General features: G+C 39.6%; 1 protein-coding gene across 5 annotated transcripts in view; it reads right to left on the bottom strand.

Annotated features, from left to right (window-relative positions):
* cnot1 (CCR4-NOT transcription complex, subunit 1) overlaps positions 1 to 21,387 on the bottom strand; it is a 158,576-nt gene that overhangs the window by 106,430 nt on the left and 30,759 nt on the right. For all 5 annotated transcript variants that reach the window (XM_048546239.2, XM_048546233.2, XM_048546238.2 and 2 more), the window contains 7 exons: positions 12,931 to 13,029; positions 9,722 to 9,790; positions 9,543 to 9,597; positions 7,947 to 8,150; positions 6,186 to 6,351; positions 3,089 to 3,215; positions 890 to 1,000 (listed from right to left, as the gene is read on the bottom strand). In XM_048546239.2, coding sequence (XP_048402196.1) covers positions 890 to 1,000; positions 3,089 to 3,215; positions 6,186 to 6,351; positions 7,947 to 8,150; positions 9,543 to 9,597; positions 9,722 to 9,790; positions 12,931 to 13,029 — 831 coding nt within the window. The remainder of the gene's footprint in view (positions 1 to 889; positions 1,001 to 3,088; positions 3,216 to 6,185; positions 6,352 to 7,946; positions 8,151 to 9,542; positions 9,598 to 9,721; positions 9,791 to 12,930; positions 13,030 to 21,387) is intronic.

The following is a 21,387-nucleotide window of genomic DNA, read 5'->3' as shown; positions in this document are numbered from 1 at the left end:
TTCTAATTTATTTTTACGTATGAACACCACAATGGGTGGTAAGTAGGTCTAGTGAAAACTGTGTGTAAACAAAGGCAAAGATAAAAATAACTTCCTGAAAATCATTGTTGTGAACTGATATGTATTCAACAATTCAGTCTAAATAAGCCTCTCAATCTTGCACAGAAGAATGATTAGACTTCTTAAGTGTGTTGCTATCTGGCGAAATTTGACAAGCTATTTTTAGCATGCTGTCTACAACTGGATAACCGAATAGTACATTACACCATTTCAAATCTGAAAGCTGCCTGAGCAAAGAATGAATGAGTGTATTATAGAATTTCCTGTAGTAAAATCAAACAGGACTTATGACTTGCCAAAACATAGTGATTTGTATTCACCCTTGAGCATTTATAGATTCAACTGTTTCAGGGCAGATGTAGAATATGGTTACATAGAGAATGGTTTTGAATGTTTCCTATACAGACATATGGCAATTTGCTGAATAGAAAATAGTCCCCTCCTATCTTTGTGGTAAAAGAATAATGGGATTTTCTTTTGTTTGACCTCAGTTGCATCGATAGAGAAATGACTAACTTTCTGTACTACTTGGCAAAAGTCATTAAATATTTTTAAACTTCATTTTTCTGAAAAGCAAGTAAGTATGGTCTGTTGGAGTTAGCAGTTCCACTGGCAGTTCCATTATTTTTAGCTATCTGGCCAAAAAAAAACGCAATAAGTCACCACTCCTGCCTGTACATAACTAGCTTACTGCAAACAACTGAAGACAAATGTCACACATCTTGTCTCAAAATGCATTTGACACTTCCAAGAAAAATCACAAGTACAGCATTCGAAGCTTTCATTAAGAGTTTAGAAGCTTTCATTAGAAGTTTATTAGTTTACTTACCACTTCTTTCACAACATCAATAAATATTTCTACATTCCAGGTATGAGCTTGTGCGGAGTCACTTTTATCCTTCCCATCACTCCAGATTCCACTACTAGGGGCTGATATAGACTGTAAGCCAAGACAAAAGTATTTAGTGAAAAATTAAGCTCAAATCAGAATTATGAACTTTCTTATTCATTTGCCAGAGAACCAAAGCCAAGTCTGAATTAAGTTAAGTTTTCTCGAAGGAGCTGCCAGGAGGAAAAAAAAGACAAGACACTGTTTGTTATTCTTTGCCAGATCTTTATGGAACTGAATTATTTTCTTTACTGGCCTTGACCGGTCTTAACACCTTTAGTAGGTTGAAAACAATTACCACTAAGAATTAAAACCACCAGCCAGTATACGTTGTTGATGTAGAGCACTTTCTGTCAATTACTCAACTTGCAAGAGTTATTACTACTACTTATTACTATTACTTATCCAACCCCATTGCTGCTGCAGTTAAGTGCACATATTCCATAACATGTCCGTGATTCCACTTAGACTATATTTCAGCTTGGTTCTTGCCTCAGATTAAAAAGGTTGAATATGCAAACACGATTCCCAGACTACATTATATAATGTAAACTAACAAATTACTGAAGGAGTGCTGCAGTGTAGTGGGTGCCGACGGACAATATATTATTAAAGTGAGGCCTAATGCCTTGTTATTGGAATAAAAAAATGCCTTAATAATGTTTCAAAAGAGAAGGTGGTTTACATGGCACACCCTTGGCAAAACAATTAAACTAACACTATCATTAATGAATGAATTGTTTGTTTATTTAATTTTCTTTGTACCTATTAACCAACATGTTAATCTACAATCAGCAACATTTCGAACTGTGAAGAGCTTTTGGGTTTCTGGTGTGAAAATCAAGACATTAAACAATATATATCTTCCTAAATAAACAAAATCCTCATATCAAGTAGCAAAAGGCTTGCCACAGTCTGTGACCTCAGAAAATAAGTTGCAATTATAAATGAGCACACCGCAAACACCATGGAGAAGTAAATGGCAAATGCAAGCAACAGTGTACATTGCTTACTGGAATTAGAACAATTAAACCTAATTTTGTTGATATCATGGCTAAACTGTGGGGGTGTCAGGGTCAGGGGCAACTAACCATTACACCAAAATATATGGCAATAGAAGAGACACAGATGGGCATACAATGAAGCTGATTTAAAAAAAGGTTTTAAACTTCACATAAAATTGTTTCTCAAGAAACAAATGAAGGAGTGGAGGGAGACCCCAATTAAAAAGAACATTTACCAGAGTGGTCAAACAGTCCAAAAAAAAAGGGCAAAAAGCATTACTGATTTGGACGTTCTCAGTAACAGCTCCATTAAGCACAGAAGGTGACAGGGAGACACAAGACATGACGATAATATGCTTACTGGGATTTGCTTTGGGACTTTGGGAGAATGGAAAGTGTGGCTATGGGGTAGAGGAGCTCCAGAAGAGGGCACAGATACACAGCCCACATCATCACTGCCATTAATACAGTGCTGGAAATACAGAAATAGTTACTTTGCAGACATGAAGTAAATGAGCAACTCAGTGCAAAGAAATCAGTTAAAGTTTCTACTCTGACCAACTTCTCGTCTGTTCAACCTCATTCGACAGAATGTCAAGATCATAAATTTAGAAATCCAGTTGTGGTCCTTGGGGAGCAGTGAGACTTGAATAGTTTAGCAGACTTCTATTCTCCACAGAAGATTCATATGGAGCAATAAAAATTTCAGGAAAAGGTTTGATTGAATAATTTTAGAATGAGGACCGAAATCCTCAAAACAAATACTGGAAAATATGGTCACATCTAGTTCATAACTGTTACAATACAATGATTGTAGAAGTTGAAACACTGAAGGCTGTGCTTGAAGGCAGGTTTACCTTGGAGACAACTTTCAAATGTGCAGTGAAATTGTCATTTTAGCAAGAAATGTGGTTGCACGGCCTATTATCGAAGATCAGTATTTCCACACAATGAAATACCAATGAGAATGATAAAGTTAAAATAGTGAGCATGTACAGAGAAATACTTCAATAGAACAGTAGCAGCATAGTGGCAGTACAAAAGAAGGTATTCCATTTTAATATTGTGTGTCTCCTTAATTCAACAGCACAAATTCATATATTTACCCATTTTCACTTGCTTATATTATGCTTACTTGTAAAGAAATGCCATCAGTCAGGCCCGAGTGCGTCCGAGCCATCATTCCCAGCACCCTGGCAACCTGAGAAGCTGTCACTTCCCGAACCCCGAACTGCAAAATTATTTGGCGGCATTCTTCAGCGCTAAAAATAAAAAAACGTTGATTTAGTTCAAAAGACCTTTCTAGATAGTGATTTGGAATTACAGTACTAAAGATATGGATTTCTTTGACTGAAACTTTGATTCAATACTAAAATTAATGAAAAAATTGCAGTGGTTTTTGGGAAAGTACTTTTGACTTCAAAGATTGTTTCTGCTCTAAGGAAGTAAACAAATTGAATTTGCAAAGTTGTAAAGGGAGAGAGATGTGACACTTAGCTGCTCACATGCTCCTGGCAACTCATTAATAAAAAATCAACAGCAAACTATTCAAGTAGCATGACGCTATTATAGCCAGAGCAAATTTAAAAGCTCACACAGCATCTGTATCAGGATTGCTAACCAACTAGTTCCTTAAAAGTCAGTATATAAAACAAATTAAGTCTCTACAATCTGTAGCAAAACATAAATCATAAGGGACAGATCAAACAAATCAGTATCTCAAAATCATCTCATTTCAGTCACACAGTGCTGGCCTCTCATTAAAATAGTTGCCATGGTAAAATGACAACTGCACACAAATTCAGACATGCAACTATTAAAACAGTATAGTAGTATACCCATGAACTCCAAGACACAACCTAAGTATATAACAACTCCATAAGGATACGGAACAGAAACAATTTCCCAACACAAGTCTTTACAACACACTCTTATCAGAATTTCTTAATCCTCTGCATAAATGAACTGATAGAACATCACTGATGCGAAGCAACACTATTGTTTCATGGATTCACTATTTTTATGACAAATGGACACTAGAAGATTTCCAGGGCCTGGAGACAAAAAAACAAGTAAACTGTTCAATTAACGTACAAGAAATTGTTGCACCACCGTGCCATATAACTGCGTCTAGACAAGATTCACAAAATTAACACAGTGTAGGTGGTGGCCTTGTGGCCCATCGTGGCGATTATGATTCTATTATCCAGTGTAAATCTCCTGCCTTTCCCCCACATCCTTTTTTCTATTAAGAGCAGTAACAGCCCTTTCTACTCTGTCTAGCCTCCTCATGTATAGTTTTAAGTTGAGGAAGATTTGTATTGGGGGTCCCAATGGGTTATGTTGGAACCCTTGCTTTTCCTGATATACAGGATCGACCTGCACTGTGGTGAACCAGGGCCAAATTTCAAAGCCTGCAGATGACACTACACTTGGAAGAATTATAAACTGAGAGGAGGCAACTGGAATTCCAAAAGGGCATGGACAAGCTGGTGGAGCAAGCGGATATGTGGTAGATAAGGTTCAATGCAGAGAAGTGGAAGATGATGCACTTTGGGAGGGGATCATGAAAACACTGAAAGGCAACATAAAACAGGGGGTACAGGAGCATCGGGACATGGGTGGACATGTGCACGGATCACTGAAGTTGGTAGGCCAGGTGGAGAGCAATTGATAAAGCATATTGATGTCAGTTTTACTAAGAGTGGCATAAAGTACAAGGAAAAGGTAGTGTTGATCTAGCATTAGACATCTCTTAGACCTCAGCTGGAGTACTGCATACAGCTGAGTGCCACATTATAGGAAAGATGTGAATGCACTGAAGGATCTTCCTTAGCTCAAAAATAGCATTGACCATTGTGGTTTCTCATCACTCTGCTAATTTTGCATCCACGTTGTTGCTACCCCTTTTAGACCATGGCCTATAAAACTTTTTACCAAGTCTGTTGCAGGGCATAGTAATAAAAGCCTTCTGGAAATCCACGTAGACTACAATCAACAGCATTACTGTCAACAACTCTGCTACTACTTCAAACAAAAAACTCCAGCAACTTAGTTAAACAAAATTTCCCCTTTAGAAACGTGCACCTGCTCACCTCCATCCTAAATTAAAGCAAACAAAACCAGTCACAATGTTCTAATTGCAAACGTGACCTTCCTATTATCCCAATTGTCATTGTCATTAACAAACAGTTGGGATCGACATGGTCACTGATTGGCAGACATACAGCTCATTAAATCTTTTTCTTCATTCTTTATGGAAAGATTCATCATTTAGTATGCATATTTCCTTTATTAATCCCAAGGCCAAAAGCATTACCTTACAATTCTCTGCAATACATTTTGCTACATATCAGTCTAACTAATCTGCAAAACATTAGAAAGGTTACAGAATAAAAAAGTTCCAACCGTCAGCATTAAGACCTCCAAAAGTTAAATGCAGGATGGAATATATTTAAGTTCCCTACAAGCCATAAACTAGGTCACTATTCAATGGTGCAACATAGAATGATCACAGACGAGCAGTACTTCACAAAACTGATAGCTTAATTTCATTCAAACTGTTCTTTCAAACAGGAAGCATTTTACTTTCTCTCAAAGAAAAATCAGTCAAAATAGTTAAGTTATAAGTAATGTTTTCAATTGCTGATGTATGCCACTGATGCAGTACCCCTTTTAATTGTCTTTTCCCTCCCTGTTGCCCCAGCTGTGTTACTGCAGTTGTTCTAATGGAGGGAAAGAAAAATATGTGAAACATACTCCTAAGCTACTTTCATACATCTTCCAGCAGTCAGTTTACAGCTACATTTGCACAGATCTGCAAGTAGGTCAACAGTGTTTGGTACTGCTGTTCATTCACCGAGAATATTTAGGGTGGGGTGCAACAAGAGAGAAGCCTGAAAAGGCTTAATTAATTAATTACAAGTTTAAAAAGCTCAAATGTGAACAGCAAGTGCTAATGACACTGGCAGAATTCACTGCCTCCTCCAACAGTGCTAGTCATACTTCATGCATTGACAGGAGAGGGCAGATGTGTTCAATTTAATAGCCATAAGTCAACACAGCAGCAAAATAACAACTCAAAATGAACAGAAAATTGTGGTTCATTGAAAAAAAATCTGCAAGGGAAAAATTCCAGTAGCTCCAGATGGGAACTAGCTGCACCAACTGGGAATTAAGCTCAAACTAAGATTGGTTTATTTCTGAATATTCATGAACAGACTTATACGTGCCTTGTACAAAAGCTGTAGCCTACTTCTTGCATAAAGTCTGCCAATGAGTTGTCCATCGTTTTCGCTATCCCTCCCGAATCAGTCAGGATCCTATCCATCAGAATGTCCCGTTTTTCAGGATATAACAGTGGTGCAAGCACCACAGGGCAACGCTCTTGCGGAAAATCTGGTAGATTAAACAAAAAATAAATAAATCAGGGAATTAGTAACTGTAGTTCTTTTCCAGGCATTTCAGATGATCTGGAAATTAAGAAAATGCAAAAATTTCTCTTTCAATTTCCACCCACGACACGCAAGCTGGCTTAAGCCATCAACAGACACCCACAATCCCTATTTTACTGACGACTTCTTTACCGTTTCCCTCCCTGTCCTTTAAGCACAGTCACTTCGAAGTAACTCTCACACAACAGAGACACATGGTGGCTCAATGATTAGCACTGCTGCCTCACAGTACCAGGGACCAGGGTTCGATTCCACCCTTGGGTGACTGACTGCATGCAGTTTGCACATTCTCCTTGTGTCTGTGGGTTTTTCCATGTGCTCTGGTTTCCTCCCATAGTCCAAAGATGTGCAAGTTAGGTGGAGTGGCCATGCTAAATTTACCCATATAGTATTCAGCAATGTGTAGGATAGGTGCAGTAGCCACGGGAAATGCAGGGTTACAGGCAAAGGATAGCGGGATGGGTCTGGATGAGATACTCTTCAGAGGGTCAGAACGGGCTTGTTGGGCTGAATAGCCTGTTTCCACAGCGAAGGGATTTTATCTAACATAAAACAGAGGAACAAATGAGCTGCTTCCGAAGTTGATTATGCTATCAAGACCATCTACAATTAAAAAGAATGCCAATTTAGACAAGTTACTCAAAGATGGCCAACACCTGTAGAGCTGCATCTCAGGAATAGGTTTATAGCACGGGAAAGTAAGGTATTGTGCAATTTCCCTCTCCGTGCTGCAGCATCCCGAGGGGAATGACATGGTTAAACAAGCAGAGAAGTCAGAGTAATCCCTTTCTTCTCATCTCTTCCCTTCTGACAAGCAATGACTGTACGTGGAGAAGTTGGCATGTTGCTGGGCATCCTCTCTCCTCTTATTTTCACAGCTATTATTCATGACGGAGTAACTATCATATTATGTTCAACAATTACCACTCCTGATTTGTTCTACAGATGGTCAAACACATTTAGGAATTGATCAGGAGCAGAAACCAATGCCTACCTTAGACAGAAAGAAACACCAAAGTAAAATTTATCATCACCCCAACAGCTGACATCACTTCCCTGAGCATGAACCAAGGATTATATTCAATACCTTCACAGTCTCCAAGGCTGATCTGCTCACTTGATAAATAGCACATGAATGCAGCTATTTAACTGTCCTAACCCCAACTTCTCTGGGCTACTGGAAACAATAACTCAATCTTACCACCAAAGCCTAAAAATGAATTACAAGATATTGTAAGATGGCTAACACTGGAAGCTTCAGGCATGTTCTGGAGCATAGCAATATAGAAACACAGGCATAGAACTTCTATGGCTCAAGAAAAGAATCACGTAGGCTATTTTGCTCAGATCTCAATTCTTAGCCCCGTCAATCAAAGCAATCCAAGAACTTCGGTTTACATGAAATGAAGCATTTTTACCCTACAACCTTGTCAGCCATTAAGTCAGACCTTTGGGTGGGAAAGAATTCTCAACTACCTTACAATGGTATACCATTTTGTCTCTTGTATATCAGAAAGATCATAGTCATGCTTTTCTCACCTCTGCGCAAGGTCTTAAGAAAAGCGTCAATTTGTTCCTGCCCAACACCAAAAGCTCCCTTTTGCCCAAAAAGGAGATGGGAGAGGAGCAGGTGTAGGACTTCTATTGCGATATCCTGAAAGCCACCTTCCTGGTTCCCGCTTACGTCTGCGTCGATGTAAGATCGCAGAAGATCTGGAAGTTTCTGTTTCACGAACTGGAGAGCTGAAATTCAAAAGAAACAATTTTGCTAAAGACGCAGTATCAATCTATATCTTGTTCCAGTGACATGAGTTAAAGGACAACCTTTCCACTGGCAGGTTAAGGCTTTAGTCTGACTGACAGAGAGAGAGTAGAAAATTGATGGTTCCACTTTGAGAATTCCCATTGTGTGGTGAGATAATTGAGACTCCTTTGTTCTAATGAATAGCCATTTTCTGCACCACTTCAACAGGTAATCACACTGACAGCACTCAAATAAAACCAAGATCACATGCAATTAAATCTAATGTTCTTTGATTTCAAATTAAATTTATTCTCAGCTTTCCTTGTAACGAACAGCACTTTTTGAGCAAATTCTCAGAAATAAACCCCTAAAGACAACATATTAGTGTGAATCAACATTCTTCATTCACAAAAAAATCTGTTCACCATTTTCCTCAAGTGAAAAAGTTGACAAAAGAATTTATAAAACTATCTATAAAAAAAATCTTACAATCTCTTACAAAGAAAGCCGGGCATGTAAAATACTGCTAACTTGATCTTGCAAACAAAACCACTGATCCAACACAAACAGATCATCAGAGAAAAGAGCAACATCCAATTCCTAGCTCTTCTAGAAACTTGTAAAATTCCAAAGTGCCAACCACAGCTGATAAACAAGAACATGGAACAGGCAAGAATTTTTCTTCAAATGAAGTGTCATGCTGCAAATTTAAAATAAAAATAACTGAATGCTGGGCTGTTCAGGTGAATGCCTAAACCAAATAAATAACTATTCGAAAGGCAGTACAGAACAGAAGAAAGACTAGCCCAACGTACCTAGCTGTTCTAAGTAACTGTACAACCCATCGGTAATTAGAAAACTTAACTAATCATATTGCGTGTGGAAACAAGTTCAGTTGTCTAAGCTATTTCTTCGCTACCTCAATGTGTAGCTTGGACAATTAGGCAAACAAATTGAAGTACACACTACAGCCAGAGTAGATTTAATCTTTGCTTATGAGAATCTTATTCCAAGCTTCTATACAGGTCACTTGTCATTTCCTTCTTCCTACTTCACTTGTTTAAAATAGGAGTTACAAACAATGTTTTCCAACAACATCCATTCTTTCTTGCCTTTCAAAGCACAGCTGTTCATTTATGTAGAGTTAAATGTCGATATTGACAAACAAGAGTTGAAGCCAATACATTACGTTTATGTATTATAGCCAAAAGAAGGAAGCAAAGTAGGTTAGTCCAGGCTGGATTCAAGCCCAGATCTGAGATGTAGACTGTGTGCTAACCCAGCCAAGGCTCCTTGTACCAAAAAAGTGCAAATTTCAGATGGCCTAGTTTCACAGTATTTTCAAACCCACAGGTTGAAAATACATAGTTTCAAGAAGTCAAGCTACTCACCAAACCCCCGCAGATCTGAGCTAGAAGAATTCAGCAATGCAAGACCAAAGATGACCTGAAACACAGAAGTGCATCATGTCAAAACAAAAGTTGTGCCAATAATAATCTGGAAGAGTCATACAAGGCTACCTGCTAATACAGGATCACCATTATGCTACACAACATAAAGGTACTCTTACCTCTTGGACCTTGCTTAACTTGAGCACTTTACTAAGCTGAGTAAACAGATGGGGTGAAGGCTTCAGGCTCTACAGAAGAAAAAAAAAATTAGTCAAATCTCAAAAAATAGTTGGTCTAACTATGGTTGTAATGGGCAGAGTGAAATTAGAAGTACAAATATTGAAAAATGAACTATAAACACTAGTGTACAAAAAATTGCAGAATCAACAATGAAAGTGAAAGATAGGTCAACCTTTTAAAAGGGATGCAGGGGAGATTCATTCACCAGGACCAAATCCAAAATAATACATTTATGGGCTTGCTCAGTGAGCCAATGGGTTTGATTGAAGATGTTTCATCACCCTACTGAGTAACTTCTTCAGTGCGCTTCCAGTGAAGCGTTGGTGTTTTGTACCTCTCCTCATTCCTGTCTATGTTTGCTGGGATGGTTGGCATCACTTCCTGTTTTGTTCTTCAGTGGATAGCATATCGGGTCCAGTTCAACGTATTTGTTGACGGAGTTCTGGTTGGAACGCCAAGCCTCCAGGAATTCCCTGGCATATGTGTTTTGCTTATGCTAAAGTCAAATTTGTCTCCATCGTTCTCCATGCATATTGGAGATCAGTGAGAATTGGCCATGTCTTTTGGCAGCTAGTCGGTGTTCATGTATCCTTATTGCCAGTTTTCTTCCAGTTTGACCTATGTAAGGTTTCTCACAGCCCTTGCATGGTACTTTGTATATTACATTAGTTTTATTGGTTGTGGATACGGGATCCTTTACATTCATCAGTAGCTGTTGAAGGGTGAGCTGTTGCAGTGTATTTGAACTTTTAAAAAAAAGCACAACCTGCTGTTATCTCTGCAACAGATCACAGCAAGACGACACAACATGGCCAGACACACCAGTCACCCTACCATACATCAGGGACATATCAGATGACCACAAGACTACTCAGACCCCTAGATATCACAGTAGCCATAAAACCAACAACCACTCTGTAACAGCTACTGACGAACGTAAAGGATCCCGTACTTGCAACCAATAAAACGAATGTAATATACAAAATACGATGCAAGGACTGTGAGAAACATTGAATTGGCCAAACTGGAAGAAAACTGGCAACAAGGATACACGAATACCAACTAGCCACCAAAAGACAACCAACTCTCACTGGTCTCAATACACACGGAGGAAGGAGGACACAAATTTGTCTGGACAACACATCCACAACAGTACAAGCCTAACGGGGCTATGCCAGGGAATTCCTGGACGCCTGGCATTCCAACTGGAACTCCACCAAACACATTGAACTGGAACAGATATACAAACAACTGAACAAAAAAAAAACAAATGGAAGTAATGTCAACCACAACAGTAAACCTAGGCGGCATATAAATAACAAGCTGGACAGAACACCAATGTTTCACTGGAGACGCACTGATGATGTTACCCAACAGGGTGACAAAACGTCTACAACCAAACACATTGGCTCAGTGAGCAAGTCTGCAACCTCACCCACCACTCGAGCTACAAATCTTCTCAAAAACTTTATTTATAGTTTTATTTCTAACCTCTAGCTGTCATCTAAACTCACTGTTGTTCATTCTTTGACAATGTATAATCAGTCAATTTCCTTTTCAACTTCAAGGTTTGCTAACAGTGAAGACATTCAATTCAATATGGAAAATTCTTCAGCAAACAAGAGTGAGATTGTGAATTACAATCACGAGCAGTAACAGGCAGTTCAAAAGAAAATAAGTGGGCAGAATGGAGATTAAAGATCCCTAAAAGACATGGGCTTTCTCAACCTACTTTCATTCGAAAGAATGTCCAAAGAAAAGCAATTACTAAGCAGAATGAAACACAAAAAGAAAAGCCACAAAAACAAATAAAAACAAAATTACATAATTCTTACCAAGGATTAAAAGCACAGTACTCTCTCAAAGAAAAGCAATATATTGAAGGGACAGTGGGTGAGGATTTAAATCACTGTAAACATTTAAAAGCAGATTTAATGATTTCTTTGGAATGCACGACTTCATCTTCAAAACTAATTTTCTATGAGGGACAAGAAGTGGTTAAGAAAGCTTTCTAAAGCCTCTTTCATCTATCTCTATCCTCAATCAATACTATCCTCCTTCCTCAAATGGTCTCCAACTAAACTGCATTCCAGCATTTTAGGTTGGAGAACATGAAACAGTAGAAATGGGGGAAAGCTAGAGACTGGTTCAGACAAAAGCTTCTGAAAGCAGGAAGAACCACTTTTACTCGGCCATCCAACAAACATGTTCCTATTATCCAGATCATGAATCTGTTGAGTAGAAACAGTAACCAAACCAATCTGAATAGTTTGGGCAAGCTCTGCTGGTTGAACATGTGTACACTTACAAGCTTGGGCTGAATTAAACTTCATAGTTGCTCATCTATTGTGGAGTGAGGAAAGCCAGCACACAAGAATTTGGCACATTTTACTTGCTACTGGTCGCCACATCTGAATAAAACCTTTGGATATTTGAAAAGCATGATCTAGCCATCGGACTTGTAGTTGAGAGATCGCTCTGAACAAACATTCCCAAATTACTTTTCCCATTGTACTGAAGAGTGGCAACTGGAATTCCAATGGGATAGGAGGAGCAAAATCATCCCTTGCTCAATTACAATCTCTTAGCTCATATCAGGACCTGTTTTTGCTTGACACAATGGAGAAGCACTCTTTGCTTCTTGCTAAGATGGCTCCATTAGCACATCGAAGCAAATATCCGTATCAAGTAATTTCCTCATGCCCTGTTCTGCCATAAAGGAAATAAAATTAAATTTGCTCTTTTGTAAAGTGCCTTTGAACAAGCCACAAGTCCGATGATCTCACACAATAAATAAACTGCATTCCACAAAGAGATGGCTTTTCTTGGGTTTATTGCTTTGGTAAAAGAAATCCTCTCCAACAATGTGATACTGTCTAAAAGGTCAACAATTCAAAAATCAATGCAAAGAATCTAGGAGAGAGAGAGAGAGAAAGATATTGACCAAATTCTCAGGACCTATACTATTTTACCTTAAAAAGGGTTGCAGAATTCAATACGGTAAATAATTTTGAAAGGGACAGACAGAGTCTTCAATGTGAGAGTTTCCTCATTGTTGATGTAACATTCAGGTGCCGTTTCAATCTCACTGAAATAGGCCAAAACTCAAATACAAGTCAAAGCAGTTGTAAAAAAAAACCATGCCTACCTTCTGATAGTGCAACGGATTGTCAATGGCGTAGCACAGCGTCGAGATAAAGTTTGGCTTAGTGATCAGCGACGCACACTCCTGAATCAGAAACTGAGTCTGCAAAAACAAAATTACTCTTTTTCAATAAACAGAAATGAAGATAACAAGTTAGAGAATTGGCACCCATGCTACAGAAATGTACACAGTTTCAAACCCAACACATTAAATCTACCAAATGATACAGCCTCTGCAATATAAAGGAATTCACCAAGCAATTTGAGTTTATCTCCTTGAGAGATGGATTTTGTTTGATATTGTTATACCATGATCACAATCTTGTGTTTAAATGTCTATTTTGTGCTGCAATTAATTGTGAAAAAAATAGTAAAAAATATGAAATGATCATAGATCCATCAGAAATAATGTTAGGAGGAGAAAACAATGACAGCTAAGGAACAACTTGGCTTGCAAAGGTGACTACACAGATTCCAAGAACTTCAGGATTTGAGAATACTTCTAAGATTATGTAATTTTGGTAAGTATATAGATATCATTAAAAACCCTACCTGCTAAAGCTACTAACATTGCACTGGTTAACCATTTAAACTTTTGACATCTTAACTTAATCACAATATATTAACAAGATATTAATAGGTTCCTTTAAGCCCTAAATTTTAGATCAATGCAGGGATATTACATCAGGCTTTCAGTCAGAACATGCTGGTTTGATCCCCCAAAAACAGTTCTAACTTTGGCTTTATAAGGCTTGAAATTTGTAACAATGACAGTTGCATGAAAGTGCGTTTACAGTGTGATGGCTAACAGCAGCACTAGTTGGATGCTGTCATCATTGAGTCTTGACAGATTTAAAATATCTGGGAGAATTCGGGGTAGGGTGCTGAAAATAAAGTCTAAAATTCTTAATTGCTTGGCATGAAAACACTTTGGCTGATTGTGAGGTGGGCAAAGATTAATGTCCTCATTTAAAGGTAACAACCACACTTAGATCTCCTGCAAACTAAAAGCTGAATGGCAATGGTAGGTGCTAACACCCCAGGTAAGAGGGTTCCAAAGGATATTTCCGGCAACTCACATCATAAGTAGCTCGTTACCTATTGTTTCATCTGCAGAATAGGGCTGCATACTATCAAAACAATTTCACAAAATAAAGGCAACCTACATGACTGCAGTAGTGCAACATGTAGTATTAAACTGTTGCAATTATTCTATTCATCGTTCTAAACTGCAAATTCTTAACTTCAATAAATTAGTTGAAAAACCATCTATCGCTTACTACTTCGCATCCCTAATCTCCGTTTGTATTCCTGAGGTTAGACAGTTGACTCCGTAACACTTAGCCAAGTTCGAGTCGCACCTGCTCCAGAGGTATAAAACAACATCTCAAACAGACTGATTAGAAAATAGTGAAGTGGCCAACAAGTATTTAATTACATATGAACAAGAACAAAGACGAGGCCACTCGTATCTTCAAGCCTGTGCACCATTCAGTGAGATCACAGCTGATCTGATTTTTAACTTCAACTCTACATTCCTGCATATCCCCAGTAAACTTTTATCCCCTTGGGAATCAAAGGCCCATTTAGCTTTACCTTAAAAATTATTTCAAGATTCTGCATCCATGACCAAAGTCACACTGCTGTCCAACTTCCTGAAGAGTTGTCACTAGACTTGAAGCATTAACTCTGCTTTCCCTCCACAGACTTGAATTTCTCCAGTAAGGCGTTTTTGCTGTGAAAGCATTTTCCTCACCTCTATCTTAAAATTGGTGACCCTTTACTTTCTTTAAGCTGTGACCCCTTGCTCTAGATTTTCCCACAAGAGGAAACATCCTTTTGATATCCACCCAGTCAAGTTCCCTCGGCATCTAATGTGTCTGAATAAGTCATCTGGCTGTTTTAAACTCAAGGAGACAGGCATAGCCTTACCCCATAGGGCAAACTGCTCATTTCAGGCTTAGTAAATCCTTGCTGAATGCTTTTGTAAGTACAGTGACCAGTGCTATACATAACACTCCAGATGCTGTCTCCCTTTGTAACTGAAACATAACCTACATACTCGTTTTCAATTCCCCTCACAATAAACTATCACATTGTATTATCTTTCTTGACTACTTGCTGTACCCACAAATCAACCATGTGAGATTCATGCTCTAGGTCACAAAGACCTCTCTGCATCTCCGAGTTCTGCAACCCCTCACCATATAGATAATATGCTTCTTTCCCTGCAAAAATGGACAATTTCACATTTTATCACATTGTACTCCACTTGACAGATCGCTGCTGATTCATTTAACCTACATGGACGCCTTTGTCAGCCCCTCTTCTCCTTACCCCAAAGAGTGTGAAGTGTTGAAAATTGTAACGTGATTCAATTTGGTAGGTCAACTATTTCTTCTAATTGGTGGTTCCAATACAAGGGACAACATGCAGAAAATGGTGGGTACTAACATGATCCAAAAACAACACATCTGTAGTAAGTTTGTGCACCTTGAGGGGCTTTGAGGAGCTGGAGTCTGAGCTGCAGATGTTGTGCCACGAGGGAAGGGGAAAGTTATCTAGTTGCTCCAGAGGACAGTCACACCCCTCAGAGAAGTTAGCTCATATTTGGCCAGAGATCACTGACTGAAGCGTGTGACTGCAGATGAGGCAGGCTGAGCAGCCTCTGCACCTGCAATTGTCCAACAGCTGAGGTTCTTAAAAGTTAGGTGGATAAAAGTGGAGACACCAGGGACGTTGACCAAATCGATTTTGCCACTTTTGTATGGGAACAAGGGGAATATTAGCAGTAGAGGAAAATGCAACTTGATACTGTTTTCTGCAGCAGTGACAGTAATCTTGAACGTTGTTCTGCCTCTCTGGCACCAGGTTAAGAAGCTGCAGAAATTGGATTGGAACGGGAGGGATCAAGTTGCTGTCGCCCATATTGTTGTTGACAGGACTAGAAAGGAGATGCTGCTGTAAGATTTTGAACTCGTAGAAGCTAACTAAAATACAGAGCTTCCAAGACACTAACTGTGGGATTACTACCTGAGCCACAGGCAAACTGGCATAGGGTAAATAAAACCATAGTTAAGTGCATTGCTCAAAGATTGGTGTGGGTGGAGTAGGTATGAGTTTGGGGGTACTAGTACCAATATTTGTGTACAGAGAGCTATTCCAATGGTATAGGTTTCATGTGAATCATACTGGGAGCAGTTTCCTGGGCCATCGATTAAGCATGGCTGGACAACAGGCTAGGGGAGAACAGCAAACGTGTGTAACAGAAATTGCAACAGCGTAGGCAGCAGAGGAGCAGCAGCAGCTGGGAAGACGCGAAACATAAGCTTACAAAATGGGAGGAAATGCCAGCTTTACAGGATAGCTATTTGGATAACAATACACCGTGAGGCGAGGATGGACAAAGTGCACAAACGTACAAAGACAGCAATAAATAGGGCAATGGGCGTAGAAATGGTTTAAAAAGGCAATATTAGTGGTTTTTACTTGAATGTGTGTTCTATTTGAAGCAAAATAAGTGAATCAACAACACAAACAGGTTAATGGGCATTATCCTGTGGACATTGTGGAAAGTGTTACAAGGAGATCAAAGCTAGGAACTAAACATTTGGGGTTGTGAGATATTTTGAAAGACAGACAGGAAGTAAAGGGCGGTGGGTAGCTTTGTTAGTATGGGATTGAATAAGTACAGGAGCAAGAGATTTAGATCAGAAGATGTAGCATTCAAATGGAGGAGGGTAAGAAGTTAAAGAGGACAACATTGTTAGTAATAGTCCATAGAGACCCAGAAGTAGTTTTATGGCTAACCAGAGAATAAATTGAAGATAACGAGGGTATGCAGGAAAAGTGATACGTTAATCATTGGTGACTTTAATCATCATGTCAGCCTCAATGAAATGAGGTAATTTAATACAGATAGCATGAATCGCCATCTGATTTTGGGCAACACTCCAGCCATAACAGGCACTGTACTCACAAAGATTCCTAGGACTTGGCTTATTCAAGTAAGTGCAATAAACATAAATGCCATTTAGTTCCTCACGGAAGCTTATTTTTGTAGCTTGCTGCTTTTTGCTTCATCCATTAATTGGTTCTGCCCAGTCATCTACCTGTTTTGGACACTTCCTACTTTTTTAGGTTACTGCTATTGATTTCAAAACAAAAGAGAAAATCACACTGTTGAGTAAGGATGGAAGTTTTTTTTGGAGGTTCTATTTAGAATACTTTATTTTGATAAATGTAAATGCAGAAGTTTGTGTGTTAAGATGAGCGTGTTAAGCTGAGCAAGACTAATTAAGGTACAGACCTAGTGAAAGCCATTTTCCTGGTCCCATATTTTGGGACACTTACTCACTGAACTGTCAAAAGAGAAGCATGTCATGAATGACAGATCACCTACAGACATTTGAAACAGTGGCGGCTCTTTCCACGTAAGATTGGAGGCTGAAAGACACTATTTTCTTCAACAGGAATTTAGATCAGCCACTTGTACCAAATGTTATGTCTGCAAGAGGCAATATGGACTTATTTTTCTCTTCCAATGCAAACCAATATAGATGGACGTGGGCAAAAAGGAAAGCAATATAAAGTGGAAAATGTCAAGATTTCAGATAGGTTTGAAAGTGTAACAATTTCTGAAAATAAAATTTACAGAATGGGAAAACAGTAGAGTGCAAGTAAAAATGGTAAATGCAGGATCAAGTGCTGTCTACTTTCAGTTAAAAAGTAGAATTTGGTAGCTTTAAATACATATTCTTAGTGGCATATTTTCTTAGTTTACACAGTGAGAGTTGTAGTGAAAAGCTTTGTGCAAATGATTATAAAACTGTCCATTCACTTGCAAAGAAACATGGTTTCCAACAGATTTACCTCAGAAAATGCCACAAACGTATTAATTTTTAACATAATGTGGAACATTTCATCCAACAAAAATGCCTGTATACTCAAATTCAAACTTGGCCAGGGGAGGGAGAAGACAGGTTAAAGCTTTCACATTTCAGTATTTTAAATCAAGACTGAAGAAAAATGGCTATGAGATTTTTTTTCAATGACTATAAAATGTTAATGGAATACAAAAAAGTGAAATACCGTAAATAAAATGAAAACCAACACTATACAAAATTGTGAAAGAACAATTCAGGAATGCCAGACTTCAGTTGAAAAGAAAGAAATAAGTGTACCCTATCTTAAAATAACTAAAATATTCTGGGGAAAGTAAAGAATGAAAATAAAACAAGAACTACACTTGTCGAGTGAAAGGACAAACTTGTGCTTACGGAGTGCCCAACAACGATATCAGGATATCCCAAGGGAGACTGTAGTTCACTCATTCAACGTACAAATAGCATGGCATCAGTGAGACAAGTGATCAAATAATTCCCTTTTATCAATAAACAGCAGCCAGGATATTGGGACAACTGCTCTTTAGCTTGAGATAACAAGGTGTGGAGCTGGATGAACACAGCAGGCCAGGCTGCATCAGAGGAGCAGGGAAGCTGACGTTTCGGGTTTGGACCCTTCTTCAAAATTGGGGGAGGGGAATGGGGCTGTGAAATAAATTGGGAGGGGGGGGGAAGGCAGAGACAGAGGGTGGATAGTGGAGCAGATAGGTGGAGAGAGGACAGACAGGTGAAGGAGGCAGAGAGGAAGCTAGTAGGCAGTGGGGGTTGGTCAGTGAGGTGGGAGGAGCAGATAGATGGGAGAGAAGACAAGACAGGTCAAGGAGGCAGGGATGAGAGGAGGGGCTGCCCTTGGGATGAGATCGAGGCAATTTTGAAGCTTGTCAAGTCCACATTGAGACGATTGGGTTTTAGGCTTCCAAGGCGGGATGAGGTGCTGTTCCTCCAGTTTTCAGGTGCCGTGTTGTGACACTGGAGGCGGCCCAGGATGGACATGTCCTCCAAGGAGTGGGAGGGGGAGCTGAAATGTTTTGCGACTGGAAGTTGTTGTCGTTTGTCATGAACCAAGTGTAGGCGCTCCACAAAGCGGTCTCTGAACCTCCACTCGATCTTCCTGATGTAGAGGTGGTCACTTCAGGAACAATAGATCACATTAGTGGATGCGCAGGTGAACATCTGTTTAATGTGGGAGGTTTTCTTGGGGCTTGGGATTGAGGAGAGAGGGGAGGTGTAGGGATAGGTGCAGCACCTCCTGCGGTTGCAGGGAGGGGTACTGGGGGTGGTGGGACTCGTGGGTAGCGTGGAGCAGACAAGGCAGTCACAGAAAGAGCGTCCCCTCCAGAAGGCAGATAAGGGTGGGGAGGAAAGTATATCCTTTGTGGTGGGGTCACAATGCAGGTGGCAGGTTCTCTCCACCTATCTGCTCGACTATCCACCTGCTATCATGGCATCCCCCTCTCCCTATTTATTTCACAGCTCTCTTTGCCTCCCCATTTTCTGAAGAAGTGCCTAGACCCGAAACGTCAACTTCCCTAGTCCTCTAATACTGCCTGGCCTGCTGTGTCCGTCCACCTCGTTAGCACAGACTCCAGCATTGACAGTTCCTACTATCTCTGCTCTTTTGCTTGAATGTTGCAGGATTGTTTATGAATGCTAGATTTTAATAAATCAATGATGACTCCTTTAATTCAAAGTAAAACCAAATAGCTGGGGCGGAGCGAGGTTGGGGTGCGAACCATGTGATCACCTGAGGCATTTGTTTAGAGACAAGCTCACGCGGCCACACTGTCATAGCGAAGGGAGCCCAGGCCAAAGCTTAGCAGAAGGAGAGTAAAAGGAGAAGGCTACTGGCTTGCTGTGTAAAGGCTTTCAGAGTCAGCAGATGGATTTTTTTTTGGGGGGGGGGGGAACACGCACAATAGGTGCATCTATGCCAGACACAGAAAAATAAGTGACTGTTTTCAGGTTAGCCACCAATCCTAATGAGGTTAGATTTCCATTTGATGAAATAAGGCTTGTGAGGAGTTAAATACCAAGTAGCTGCTCGAGGGGGACGTGCTATTGAAAGCTTGTTTAAAATAGGCTCAATAGTAAGGAGGGATCCAAAAAAAAAAAAAAAATCGACAATGAGGAGGCAGGGAGGATATCATGCTAGGGGCGGAGATTACGTTAGAGGTGGCACAGTGGTTAGCGCTTCTGCCTCACAGCGCCAGGGACCCAGGTTTGATTCCACGCTCAGGCGACCGTGTGGAGTTTGCACACTCTCTCTATGTCTGAGTGGGTTTCCTCCGGGTACCTCAGTTTCCTACCACAGTCCAGTGATGTGCAGGTTAGGTAGATTGGCCATGTGAAATTGCCCATAGTGTTCAGGGAGGTGTAGATTAGGCGGGATGCTCTGAGGGGATTTGTAGGGCTGAGGGGATTCTATGTTGAAGCTGAGCAGGGCTAGAGACTTTAAACACAATATTACATTTCTACTAAGAGTGCTCTCTACTGTTTAAATGATGATGTTTTTCAGTTCATTTAAACAGTTAACTGGACATATCTTTACTCTACTTGTTTAGTTGATTTTCTTTTGCTTATTAGTCATTCTCAAATCTTGCCATGTAATTTTTTGTTTGCATTGGTTATCTGGAAATTCATAGCTCTTTAAAAAGTTATAAATGTCTAAGGCAAACATTGCAAAATTTTTTACATCTGGCCAAGAGGACAAACGGACCCTTGGTTTAACATTTCAGCTGAAAAGCAGTACTTCTGAGGAGCACTGAGTCTCTGGGTGCAAACCTTGAATCCATGATTTTCTGATCGAGAGTCAGAAGTTCAACCTTTGAGCTTATCTAGTAGTGATGGACTTAATGGGTTTTGTGCCCTGTCTCGGTTTCCCTTGTTGCAGTGAAGATGTTGCTGGAACAAGGTTTATCAGTGCTGATATTCTCAAAAAACGCAGAAATTTCTCAGTAGAGTAGCACAAGCTATTTATTATTATGTGCTGTAGCAGCGTCAAACTCTGGACACCCGATGGTCAAACTCTGTCATTGTTGAAAGTTTAGATAAAGATTTTCCACAGGTGTTACTGGACAGATCAAGAATCCAAAGTCTGAGACTCTTTTTAAAAAAAAAGTAAAGTACCATGGACACAGCAAAACTGCAGTGTCCCTCCTGTTCCATCAGCCGAGATTAATCAATCAATTTGCCACGGATTAGAAATTAAACTTGCAACTCCTGCATAACACTTATCCACTGCAATCACATGTTAGGCCCTGGGAATTGCTTTGGGCAGTAATGTAGTAATTAAAGACTTACAGTTACTAATGTGATATTTAGCACTGAAGCGAATTCATCAAAAGGAGCACCATGGGAAAGTTGCCAACCCACTGCGTAACTGAACTGGTAACATCAGATGTACTGAACATGTAAAATCCAAATGAAAGTTACACTACTTTTCCTCTTACTTTAAATAAAATGGATTTCAGAGTGGAAATAAATCAGCCTCAGATACAAACACATGACATATTGCAGACAGGGAAACTGTTTAAAGGTTTTAAAAAAGGCATTGGTCA

The sequence above is a fragment of the Stegostoma tigrinum genome, chromosome 16, assembly GCF_030684315.1.
Source record: "Stegostoma tigrinum isolate sSteTig4 chromosome 16, sSteTig4.hap1, whole genome shotgun sequence".
NCBI lineage: Eukaryota > Metazoa > Chordata > Chondrichthyes > Orectolobiformes > Stegostomatidae > Stegostoma > Stegostoma tigrinum.
The sequence above is the reverse complement of the archived record's forward strand: the minus strand, read 5'-3'. Positions and strand labels throughout refer to the sequence as shown.